Source organism: Bos mutus, chromosome 7 (genome assembly GCF_027580195.1).
Source record: "Bos mutus isolate GX-2022 chromosome 7, NWIPB_WYAK_1.1, whole genome shotgun sequence".
In the NCBI taxonomy this organism is placed as follows: Eukaryota; Metazoa; Chordata; class Mammalia; order Artiodactyla; family Bovidae; genus Bos; species Bos mutus.
This window is the reverse complement of record NC_091623.1, coordinates 11,305,522-11,317,998: the sequence shown is the minus strand read 5'-3', so window position 1 is coordinate 11,317,998 and position 12,477 is coordinate 11,305,522. Positions and strand designations below refer to the sequence as shown.

General features: G+C 47.3%; 1 protein-coding gene across 1 annotated transcript in view; it reads right to left on the bottom strand.

Moving 5' to 3' along the window:
* TENM2 (teneurin transmembrane protein 2) overlaps window positions 1-12,477 on the bottom strand; it is a 488,845-nt gene that overhangs the window by 246,275 nt on the left and 230,093 nt on the right. Inside the window, 1 exon segment of the mRNA XM_070373048.1 lies at window positions 1,591-1,713. Within this exon segment, the coding sequence (XP_070229149.1) occupies window positions 1,591-1,713 (123 nt within the window).

Sequence of the window (12,477 nt, the reverse complement as noted above, 5' to 3'; positions counted from 1 at the left end):
AGAGAGAGTAATTTAAGCAACATTAGCATCTCAGAGATGACTAATGTATACCTCTATGTGAGGTATACACATAGAATCTGGAATCTTCTTTGTGGAAAATGCCTCACCTTGGGAAACCCCAACAACTCCCCTAAAGATACGCATGACAGAGACCTGAGTTCAAATTTGTACCTGCCTACTTGTTTGATTTGGGGTAAATTTCTTGTTTTCTTTTCTCTCTCTCTCTCTTTTTTTGCTGTACCATGCAGCATGAGGGATCTCAATTTCCCCAACCAGGGATCAGACGCGTGCCCCCTGCAGTGGAAGCGTGGGCTTCCAACCACTGGACTGCCAGGGAAGTCCTGGGGTAAATTTCTAAAACATCCTGGGTCTGTTTCTTCAAGATAAATTTTATCCCTTTAGAGTTATTGAAGTCATTCTGCATTAAACCTAGCACACAATAGGTGCCCAATAAATGTTTCCCCCCCGTCACTGAAATACCTCTCCAGGGTTTTTTTAAAATGTGGAGTGAACTGCCTTGTGAGCTAAGAGGCAGAGTGAAAAATTCTGTGTTTGGATAACCCTTCCAGGCAACCTCTTCCTTTCTTGATTTCTGTCCTGAATCAAGCATCCTTCTCCCCTCACCCACATGCCAACCCACCCCATAGTGCCATTGGCTGCCCTGCGTGCATGCTAAGTCACTGTAGTCGTGGCCGATCTTTTGGAACCCTATGGGTGTAGTCTGCCAAGCTCCTCTGTCCATGGGATTCTCCAGGCAAGAGTACTGGAGTGGGCTGCCATACCACCTTCCAGGGAATCTTCCAGACCCAGGGATCGAACCCACACTTCCTACCTCTTACGGCTCCTGCACTGCAGGTAGATTCTTTACCGCTGAGCCATTGTTGTTCTTTAATTGCCCCACGGTCCCACTCCCCCACCGTTCTGTTTTCTCTCCTCCTTCTTAGCACCTTTTTAGCACCTATTTTTTTTTCCTGCAAAAATACAGTTGCCTGATTGCTTTCATAAACATTCCTATTGTCCCCCTTCGATGTTCTGCCAAGAGAAGCTTTGTTCCCGAGTTGTCAAAACTCTTTTCTCTTCTCTCCCGAAGTGGAACCGCTCGGGGTCTTTCCCTTTCATGCCTTGCCAGGCAGCGCTTCCTCCCAGGGGAAGCTGTATCTCTCCCCTCGGGAGAGGCTCCCATCTAGTGTGCCGCCTGCTGCTCTCAGCTTTCCCCATCAGGCGAGACTTCCTCCTGCTGCTTTTGCTGCTGCTGCCCCAGCTGCTGCTGTTGTTGCTGCTCTTGCCCCGGCCTTGAGATGCTTTCAAGTAGCTGCAGAGCGTGCCAGTCGCTGCAGATAGCTTAGGTATGCACATAGCTCCAAGCTGGCACCTTGCCAGCTCCCAGTGGCTCCAGCCAAGCCCAGCTCCCAGACAGGGACAGCAGACAGCTTGGAACAGGGGCACCTGAAAAGGGCAGTTCTTTTTCCTCCCCTTTTCTCCTTTTTTGCATACCTTCCAAGATTTGGATCAGAAAACCTGAACCAGGTGGCGGGGGAGCTCTGACTTTTCCTGTGACCTCAAGAGGGCAAGCTGCAACTGTAACCTCACCTTTGCCTCCAGATGGCATTGTTGCCACATCATCGCTTCCTGGTAAGCCGGTCCTTATCCCATTGTTAAAGGTGTGTCCATCTGCCGGCTGGAGTTGCCAATTGAGTCCGAGCAGATGCATTGCTGCAGGAGAGACAAAGTAATGAAAATATGAATAGATAATTCAGCAATGCAAATGTCAAGGGGGAGGGCCAGGTGCTTTTTCCAAGCGGCTGCCTTTGAAGGAAGCTGCAGTTCAAAAATGGCTTGCCCCAGGCCACAGGGATTAGCTAAATGCAGAAAGCAAGTAGGTCTGGGTGGGCTGGGTTTCCTCCTCCAGTGGAAAGGAAACAGCCTTGCTGAGGGTGGGACAGCATCCCTTATGGTTGGGCAGAGGAGAAGGGAGGAAACACAGCCCAGACCTTCCAGAAGTGCCCCTGCAAAGGGGAACATGCCCCTTTGGACTCACTGTGAAGGGTATTCTCTATCCCTCTGGGCCTTTCCTGCTCTCTGGACAGAGTTGTTTATAGACTGCTGGTCCAGGGGCATTGACAAGGATGGTTTTCCTCCAAACTGCTCAAAATCTAAGCCTGTTTCAAATCGAGGCTCCCCAAGTGGGACCAGACTTTTGGTCTGGTTCAGGTGAGACTACACCTGTGTTGAAATACCCCTGTAGCCCCCAGTAGCTGCAGTACTCCTTGTTGCTGTTGTTTAGTCACTAAGTCATATCCAGCTCTTTTTCTACCCCACGGACTACAGCCCAGCAGGCTCCTCTGTCCATGGGATGCTCCAGGCAAGAGTACTGGAGCGGATTGCCATTTCCTTTTCCAGGGGATCTTCCTGACCCAGCCATTGAACCCACGTCTCCTGGTTGGCAGTAGTACTGGCCCACGGGAAGAGCCCACCTCCCAGACTATTTCAAACTTTAAAGATAGTTTTCCCTCCCAGCCCTCCTCCTCACCAGTGAGTACCTTTCTGCCTATGGTGGAAAAAGCCAGGGGGTAGCAGTGGAATGGGGTCCTTCTCTAGAAAAAGTACAATGACAATTCCCTGTCTTTCCCTCTAAAATCCTTCCCACTTGCCTCACCCCGACACCTCCCCAGAATACAGAATGAGACAGAGTTCGGAACACTGCCTCTTCTTTGCTAAGCAAACAAGAACGCCTGCAAAACTCTTGCTTCACTCCTAGGCATGCCTCAAGCCTCCAGATACACACTTCTTTCTTGTTGTCCTTGTCGTTCTGTCGGTGCCAACTCCCCACATCCCAGGTCATTGAGCAAACTCAATGCCCACCTACATCTGCTGGTTCTCAGTAAGCTGTTTTTACTGAGCACGAAAGGCAAGTTCACACACCTGCATCCTTTCGAAGTCCGGGTCTAAGAAATGCTTCCTTTGCAAAAACATAAGGAGCTCCCTTCCCTGCATAGTTCTCACCCAGACAATAACCACCCTGTGTCTGTCTGGCATTTCCACCGGACACAGGTTGATGCCGTTGCTATGTTTCCAGCACTGTGGGAGAGAAAGGGCTGTTGACAGCGAAAGGTTCCTAGTATGATGCGGGGATGGGAGAAACAATTAACCACAGGAAACGCAATTAACAATGCTTAGGAAATTGTTCACACAGCAATTAATTCTGCTTGCTTACCACCACCTAAAGTCAGGCTGCATTGTTTTAAGGTTAGAAAACCTATCTTCAAACTTTACAGCTCAGATTGATGGCTGTGGATGAAGGTGGCAAGGTGTCCTTGGGGGCATGTCTGCTTTTTTCTTACACACGCCCCTACCTCATAACCAAGTTTTCTTTCTCTACATTCCTCTGAAGTGCACAGCCCACTGTTGCAACTCTTCGAGATGATTCATGCTAATAAGTGACATTCACTGTACACTTTCCGTCTGGGTAACACCTAATTTTCTCCTGCAGTTTATCTATTCTATGTAGGTCACTTACTTGAAGAGACCAGATCCGACTGCCTCAAATAATGACATATTTTCAGCGTACAGAGGTCAGGACATGAGAACTAATTGTGGCAGCTTCAAGATAACGATAGCATCTGATTTGTAATTACCAGGTGAAGGGAGCCAAGGAATTAGCTATTTTTAAATGATTTTTTAAAAAGTTACAATTGGTTATTGGGCCTCGCCTCAAGCCGGCTTGCTGCTACATGGGAGATGCAAGGAGGGCCTCTGTGTTTTAAGAGAGACGCAAACACATATTGCAGGTCTAGCTGGGGCCCAGGCCTTACACGATTTTGCCTTTTCACATTTAGAGAAGGAAGCGGAGGGTTCATCAGTCAAAGAGGATAAACAACCTCCCCAGGTGCCTTCTCAATATGGAAACTCTTGTCAAAACTGCTCCCCTCTTGAGGTTGTTGCTGTTTAGTCGCTCGGTCATGTCTGACTCTTTGAGACCCCATGGACTGTAGCCCTTCAGGCTCTTCTCTGTCCATGGGATTTCCCAGGCAAGAATACTGGAGGGGGTTGCCATTTCCTTCTCCAGGGGATCTTCCCAACCCAGTGATCGAACCTGGGTCCCTGGCATTGGTAGGCAGATTCTTTACCAGTGAGCCACAGGGAAGTCCCTGTTCCCCTCTCCTGGTATTCAAACTTGCCATTTCAAGGTGCAGAACATGTTTCAGCCATCAGCTTTGGAAGATCAGCAAGCAAGCAATACCCCAATCTTACTGGATAAAGAGAAAACATCCAGGAAACAGTGGCCTCTGTTTGCAAAGATGCCTGCCCCCCGCCCCTGCTTTTTATCTTGGGTTCTATAGCATCTCTTTATTAAAACAAAAAAAGAATTCTGAAAGCAAGAAAACCCCAGGTGGGATGAGAAGGGTTCGGGTTAGAGTATACAAGTAACTTCTCAGAGAACTCCCAGAAGTGAAAGGAAAAATAAAGTGAGAAGAAGATTGGAAAAGGACAAGAGCCAAATCGATGGTGCACAGGCTCTGTCCTCCCAGTAGAAGCCATGTAACTCAAGCTGCAAAATGAAACTCAAGTTTGGGCGTATGTTCAGTTGTTGAATTGAACTTTAACTAAAGAAATGAGAACTATATCAGATGTAGAACCACCTCTTGGTTTTTTCTTTGCGGGGGCGGGGTGGGAAAGTTTGAAACAGACTTTTGCTTGCACTTTTTTTTTCCCTTGGTCAGCTATTCCTTCTCTCTTCCTTGAGTAGGAAAATGAGACTCTCTTTCTGGACTGTGGGGAAGGACCAAAGTGTCCTTAGGATAAAGACTCAGGGGAGCTGTGAAGTAAATGAGTTTCCTGACTAATGAGAATTCTGTTTCTTATTCTGCTACTGATTGGCTTGATGGTGGGGGCTGAGAAATCAGTCTCTCAGTCAGTCTCTCTCTACCTTTTGTAAAGGTTTCCCTTTACAGGTAGGATAATGGCTGCTTAGGGCCAGAGGGAGGTTCAGCATCTGCCACCCCCTGAAGACTTAGCAGAATGTCTTGAATATAGAAGACACTCCATAAGCGTTCATTACAATTGGTAATGACACATGGGGGCAGATGTGAAGAGCTGGATTGTAGGATACGGTACTCCGATAAATAAAAAATACATAATATGGATGTGTAAAGGATGGAATGAAACAGTGCTGGCAGTAATACGGACAGGTCTGCTAAGAGAAGCATTTTGATGATTAGGATATTAATACCTGCTGCCGGTCCTTGGATCCCTGCTATAGGCAGCCCCGTGGCAGACATTCTACAGATATTATGTCAAGGCTCACTGCTTACAGTCGAGTGGGTGCTATCATCATGCCCATTTCACAGACAAGGAAGCTGTTGACTATTAAGTATGATCACAGGGGGCTTTTGGAATCCCAGGAGGATTACAACATGAGGTGGTTGGCTGCTTCATACTTCACAGTGATTTGGTTACAAATTCTGGTTCGCAACAGGATCTCAGCCAACCTGGTCTCATAACTCATGATTAATCTCCCTATAGTCTATGAAGTGCCATTTTATTGGGCTGGCCAAAAAATTCATAACATTTTATGGAAAAACTCAAACGACCATTTTGGCTGGCTCAATATATAGTTAGCATCCTTTTCCTGGGGCAGGGGCTGGTTTACAGCTCCTCACCCTGTTGATTTTTACCACACATGCTATACACCTTTTCCTTCTGCCACATGATCAGCTTGGGTCTGGAGTGAAGACAGCATGGCCTGGAGCCATGACTGATCAGTAATAGAATACAGAATGAGTGCGGAAGGGAACTGTTACTGTTGCAAGCAATGGAGAGTTTAGGGCACTTTGTTACAGCAGCATGCTTGAGCCGATCTTGACTGATACATTTAAGTATACGGGATGTGAGAGATTGTACATTTATACCTTAGGTGTCTGTGCAGACCTAGAGTTATTTACTTACAGGGTCAGGATCCTTTCTAAAAACCAGCTGGGAAGAGTTAGCACATATTTAGGGCCACCGCATTTTTTTCTCTATGAACAACAAGTAGCTCTTTAAACATTAAGTGATGATATCTCCAATTCTGATCTACTCTCAGAATCAGACTTAGAGAGCCAAGAAGACTCAGGGAAGAAGCCCATTGCTTTTTCATCTAAAGATTTTAGGTGAACACTGGCCTCATTGTTTTCTTCCCAAAGACATCTGGATGCAGTGGGGGTGGTCCCCTCCTCTGCTAGCTACAAATGCTCCAGCAGCTCATCCCAAAAGGTCCTGTTCAGGCCATCTGAGGGTCAAGAGTGAAATGAGTTTGGGAGACCCTTTCCCTAATGTTATTCACCCCCTACCGACAGCCAAAATGCACAATTTATCATGATTTGACAGGCTCCACTCCAGAGAGACCCTGGGATGGAACCAGGGGGCTCCACAGGGCAGGAGGGACAAAAGAGGAAAAGCCTCCAAGTAGAAGTTCATGTAATGAAGGGGCAGCTGGGAAACCAGCCACTAAAAACACAATAGGCAAACAGACTCTGAAAGTGTCTCTGGCTAATTGGAGAAAACTTTCATCAAGTACTAAAAATGCACCAAGGCAGGGCCGACAGACCACACACAGACCCCAGATTTCAGCAGGAATAATAAACAGACCTACCTGGAGTGAGGGTACTGTTTTCTCAGTGAACTTGCCTGTGTTTGTGCCAGATACGCTCTGATTGAAATACTCAGGGGGAACCAAAGCAAAGGGAAGGTAGAGGGGCTGGTGGCAGGTAAAAGAATTCTCTAGCAACCGCAAGGGCAGGAGACTGGAGGCCTGGAAAAGTGGCAGCTTGGAACCGGGGTTGTCTGAAATAGTAATTAGGCTATGTGTGGGCCCTGCTGGGTGCCACTTAGAACCTTCCGTGCTCACTGGCTGGCAGAGGATCAAGTTGACAAGAGGGCCAATCAATATGTCAGCAACGCTTCCCAGAGAGCTGCTCAGCCCCTGCTTGTCAAAGAGGGCAAACACGGGGGCCACGGGGGTTCTGTGTTTGCCGAGCAGGTCCCCAGGAACCGGGGCTATCTTTAAAGATCAGCTTTGTCGATACATAAATGGAGGAAGAGACTGGGCTTTCCTTTTGAAAATGGAAGCCTTCAGGCCAAGCAGAGCTTAGGGAGGGGGGCAGGGAGTCGAGCTCGCCGGGTCTTGTGGCTCAGCCTGCGAGCAGATTCGCAAGGGCCTTAGAGATGACAGCAGAGCTCCTTTGGAGACCAGGCAGGCTGATGGGGAGGGTCAGGGCTGGGTCTCCCCACCCTGACATCAGCAGATCAAGCCAACAATGCCAGGGCTCCTGTGGGAAATGTACCCAATTTGGAAAGGGCCCCTGTCCAGAGGAGAGAAAGAATCCAGGTGGAATACTCTGATCTCTAGTGCACCAATGCTAACCTGGAACTTGCACAGGCAATCTGCAAAAGCACTTCTGCAAGCAGTAGTGAAAATTAACACATGCAAATGAGCCCGCTCAATGATGATGGTGACAATTAACATTTATTTTGGCATGGAGCCAGGTGTTGGGCTAATTACAGTGTTTGCATTATTTATTCATCATTTATCATTCAGCATATATTTATTGAGTACATAGAGTGTGTTAGGTATGTATTCCTAGGTGCCAGGAATAAAGCCATTTAACCAGACAAATCCCTTGCTCTCATGGAACTTACATTTTAGTGGGAAACAGAAACTAAACACATAAATGAAAAGTAGGGTCCAGGGCTAGGAAATGCCAGGATATGGGGGATGGGGAATGGAAATTTTTTTTTTTTTTGCTTGTTTAAATATAGCGGGAGACCTGGGTTCGATCCCTGGGTTGGGAAGATTCCCTGGAGCAGGGAAAGGCTACCCACTCCAGTATTCTGGACTGGAGAATTCCATGGACTATACAGTCCATGGGGTCGTAAAGAGTCAGACACGACTGAGCGACTTTCATTTTCACTTAAATATAGTAGTTTAGTAGTAGTTTTAGTTGCTTAGTTGTGTCCGACTCTTTGTGACCCCATGGACTATGGCTTGCCAGGCTCCTCTGTCCATGGGATTCTCCAGGCAAGAATACTAGAGTGGATTGCCATTCCCTTCTCCAGGAGATCTTTCCGACCCAGGGACCAAACCCAGGTCTTCTGCATTGGAGGCAGATTCTTTACCAGCTGAGCTACAGGGAAGATCCTGTTTAAATATAGACCAATCAAAAATAATGTCTGTAGTGGGGAGGGAGGTGGGAGGGGAGTTTAAGAGGGAGGGGACATATGTATACCTATGGCCAATTCATGTTGATGTATGGCAGAAACCATTATAATACTGTAAAGTAAAAGAAAAGGGAGTGTCCTCCAGTAAAAGAAAATAAATGAATAAAAATGACATCTGTGATAGGTAACATTTGAGCCAAGCCTTGAAGGAAGGAAGGAAGAAAGCAAGCAAGCAATTTATGATGACATCTGGGGAAGAACACAGAGAAGGCAATGGCACCCCACTCCAGTACTCTTGCCTGGAAAATCCCATGGATGGAGGAGCCTGGAAGGCTGCAGTCCATGGGGTCGCTAAGAGTCCCACGACTAAGCAACTTCACTTTCACTTTTCACTTTCATGCATTGGAGAAGGAAATGGCAACCCACTCCAGTGTTCTTGCCTGGAGAATCCCAGGGATGCGGGAGCCTGGTGGGCTGCCGTCTATGGAGTTGCACAGAGTCGGACACGACTGAAGCGACTTAGCAAGGTCTGTGGCCTGCGATTTGTTTTGTAAGTGAATACTGAAATGTCTCTGGTCAATAACACTTGGGTAATTACATCTCTGGTCAATAATGTGGTAAGTGACTAGCCCAAGATCCAGAGCCAGTAAATGGGAAGCCTGAGATTCTGACTGAGACACGTGTACCTGCAGAGTCGACCACCATGCCCTCCAGCCAGTGACTCCCTCCACTAAGTCCTGACTGGAGGCCACTGGGCCCTCTGAGTTCTTTAAATGAACCACGGCTTTGCCAAGACGGAACAAGTCAGGTGGGCTACAGAATCTCTTCCTAAATATTGTCAAGGCTCACTCGGGAACAGACACCTCCTTTTGTAAGTAGTGATTAGTCTTCTATAAATATAAAAAAACCAGTGTGCTATTTAACTTAAAGGAATGGCCATTGTCTGGAGAAAATAAATCTGTGTGGCAACTTCAATTTACAGTCTGACTGCCCAACCATCAATATGTTTGGTGACTTTTTCCAGGGTCGGTTTGCTTATCATCCTTTGGGGACGTGGTAGACGACAGCATGTCTTCCTACTTGAAGGGAGGGGTTGCTGCAACGTATTAATTATCCTTTTGAGGAAGGCTGTTAGTGCCAAAATGACCTTCTGCCTAAAAGAAGAGCTGCAGACAAAACCGTGAGAGAGAACATTCTTGGAAATGCCTAAAGTCTTAAAGGAGTTTTAAACAATTAAATCTTAAAGGAGTTTTTTTTTTTTTTTTTTTTAATCCCTTTCAAACGGCCATGGTGGAGTGATTTCTTTTATTTTCGCCCTACTGTACTGCGATACACTGAACGGAATAAACTTTCAAAGCACTGCAGGGAAGTTACGCCCACAAATCCCTTTACTACTAATGGGATTTGTGCACCTATCTCCCAAGAACGCTCTGAAAACTTACTTGCCTGTGTCCAACTTCCAGCCCGCAGGTTCCAAAATGGTCGCAAAGTTTACAGCCCAGGAATTACATGGAAGAGAAAAGATGAGCTGTAGATGACCATATCAGAATCCTGGCAGGACCACAGGGAGTGAGAGGGGCTTGGGAGAAATGGACCAGCCTCTATCCCTCTACCTGCACTCTCTCATCCACCAGCACGGTGCCACAATGGTTCCCCGCACACGCTTTGTCTGTGCCTTTCTCATTCTTGTCCCTCACAAAAGTAGGGAGGATTTCTGGCCCCTCCTGCATGTCTGCCATGAGGACAAGGAGCCAGTTGCATGAGGCAGCCCTGAGACCAGAGAGCAGTATGTTCCGGATGCAAGAAGAATCCACACGGAGGGACCAGCACGTTCATCTATTCTTGTGACAGGCTTGGAACGGTACAGCGAGTGGGAAGTGGTATGAGATTAATCAGTTCCTGTGTTTAGAGGAAACAAATGGGGCTCCTTGCCACCTGAGGGTGCACGGGGCTCCCACCTGGTGTCAGTCCCACTCCCGTCGTCCCCATGCGCCCACTGCACTGCAGGTAGCAGCTGTGAACAGTGCGGGTGTGTGGTGTCTGCTGTGCTCCGGGGACCTCTATCAAGGCCCCCCAGCTCCCAGCATCACTGGGCAGATCGATATGTGAGACAGACACACACACTCATGGCCACTTTCTGTTTCTCGTGTGGGGACCCCAAGAGAATACACTGGAGGAGAGGTGATGCTGCTGGAGCCTCCCATTGTCCAACGAGCCAGCTCATCCTCGGGCCGATAAAACACACACCCGGAGCCATTCAACACACAGAGCATCATTTCCCACCCCAGACTACTCCGTTCCTGCTGTTATTTTTCCCGGGAAAGAACTAAAATAAAAGCCTTTCTTTCTCCAAGAAAGGACCCATGTGATCAAAATACCTTTAGAGAATGATAATATCGGTAGGTTTTATTCTGCAAATATATCACGGTCTCGGATTTTAAGAGCTTTTGTGATAGCAAAACACATCCCCACAATCCTTCACATACACCTCAATGCATCTTTCTCCCCGCCGCCCCTGAAGATTACCATTCAGGGTTGACAATCCAAACAATACTCAGCTCTCTTTAAGGAACAGCAACCAGAAGTCCTGTTCAAGAGGGTGCTGGTCCCTAAGACCACCAACTACAAGGGAAGGCGATGTGGACTGCGCGTGGCACGTGGCCACTGGAATCCTAGGAAGCAGACATTATAAATGTTTTAGAGGATGAGATGTCATATCGATCAGGAGATGTGCTGTTTGTGCTGGAACAAAGAGGGGGAACTCTCTTTTGAAAATAGCCTTCTGTAAGCGGGAGTGAGGAGAGGGGTCTGGAAGGTGACAATTAGCGTGGTGGCCCTACTCTGTTCTCTCAACTGCTGTAAATGAGAAGGAGGGTCCAGACTCACTTCCTTCCCTGAGACCCAGGCAGCCCCCAGCAAACTGCTCCCAGTGAGCCTTCTGAGTGAACTCAGAGCCCACAGCCAGGCAGTCTGAGAATGGCAGCCAAGCCAGAGCAGCTTAGCAACAGGGTAAAGAAGGAGCTGTCTCCCTCTCCTGAGTCCCTGAGAGATTCAGCCCCATCAGGGTTCAAAGCCCTGCATGGCTACTCATAAGCAGATGACCTTGAACCAATGAATTCACCTCTCTGAGCTTTACATTCCTCAGCTAGAATAAAAGCTAACATTTTTATAAAGTACTGATTCAGTGGCCAGTACTGAGCCACTGAGTATGCATTACCTTACTTACCCTTTACAATAAATCCAGAAGTGGGTTCTGTTATCATTCCCATTTAATAGATGAAAAAATTGAGCCCAAAAGGTGTTGGGAATTTTGCCCACACTAACAGGGCTCAGAATTGGGGAGCTGATTATGGAATCAAGCACATGCTCTCAGCCATTTATATCTCTATGGGGAGAGGGGTGATCAAACCAACCTTGCAGGGTGTAGTCGGTATAAAAGAGGCAGGAACCTGGGGATATCAAACACACAGGAGGCACTCAAGAAATGTGTCTCACTTCCTGTTGGGTCTCAGATCACTTTGTCATGACAACCATGGTGATCGTGGCTACCTTTTATTAAGCCCTTAATGTGTGCCAGGCATAGATTTTATGGAGTGTGTACATTATTCTCCCATTTCACAGATAACAAAATTGAAGCTCAAGGAATTGATATAACATGCAGCTGGTGAGTGGTTGAGGGGTGACTTGAACCTGAGTCCCGTGACACCTATAGCCTGAGTACTGACTGTATCACTCAGCTCACAGCAGGACAACTGTCAGCTCAAGTCCAATACCAGTGGAGATGGGGGATGTATATTCATCTAGATAGCCCTCCCCCATTGGCATGAACCCCTTATCAGAGGCAGCCTTGTGGCTTCCTTTTCTGCATCACATTAGGAGGGAAGAGCCACAGTTAAGATGGGCTCAAAGGTCATCTGGTCCAGATCTTTGCTGTACAGATGGTACCCATGACAGCCAATGACTGGCTGAGCCTGGATTTGAAACTTGGTCTCTTAATTCTTTGTCTGGTGCCCTCTCTGCTGTCTCTTCCATTTCCTTAAAGACAGAGAAGCTGATGGGCAATGAAAGGCCTTAAAAAACAATGAAGGCACTGCAGAGAAGCCATCTTCTCTGACCTAAGATTTTTATTACTATTATCTGCAATGCAGGGCATGAGCAAAAATAGCCTGTTAATAAATTAGTCAACAAACTGGGCTTTATTGTTCTTCCTGATTCTAAGTTCATTAGCTAGGGTTTCTATGACGAAGTACTTCTGCTGCAGAAGTTCATTCACACCTGGAA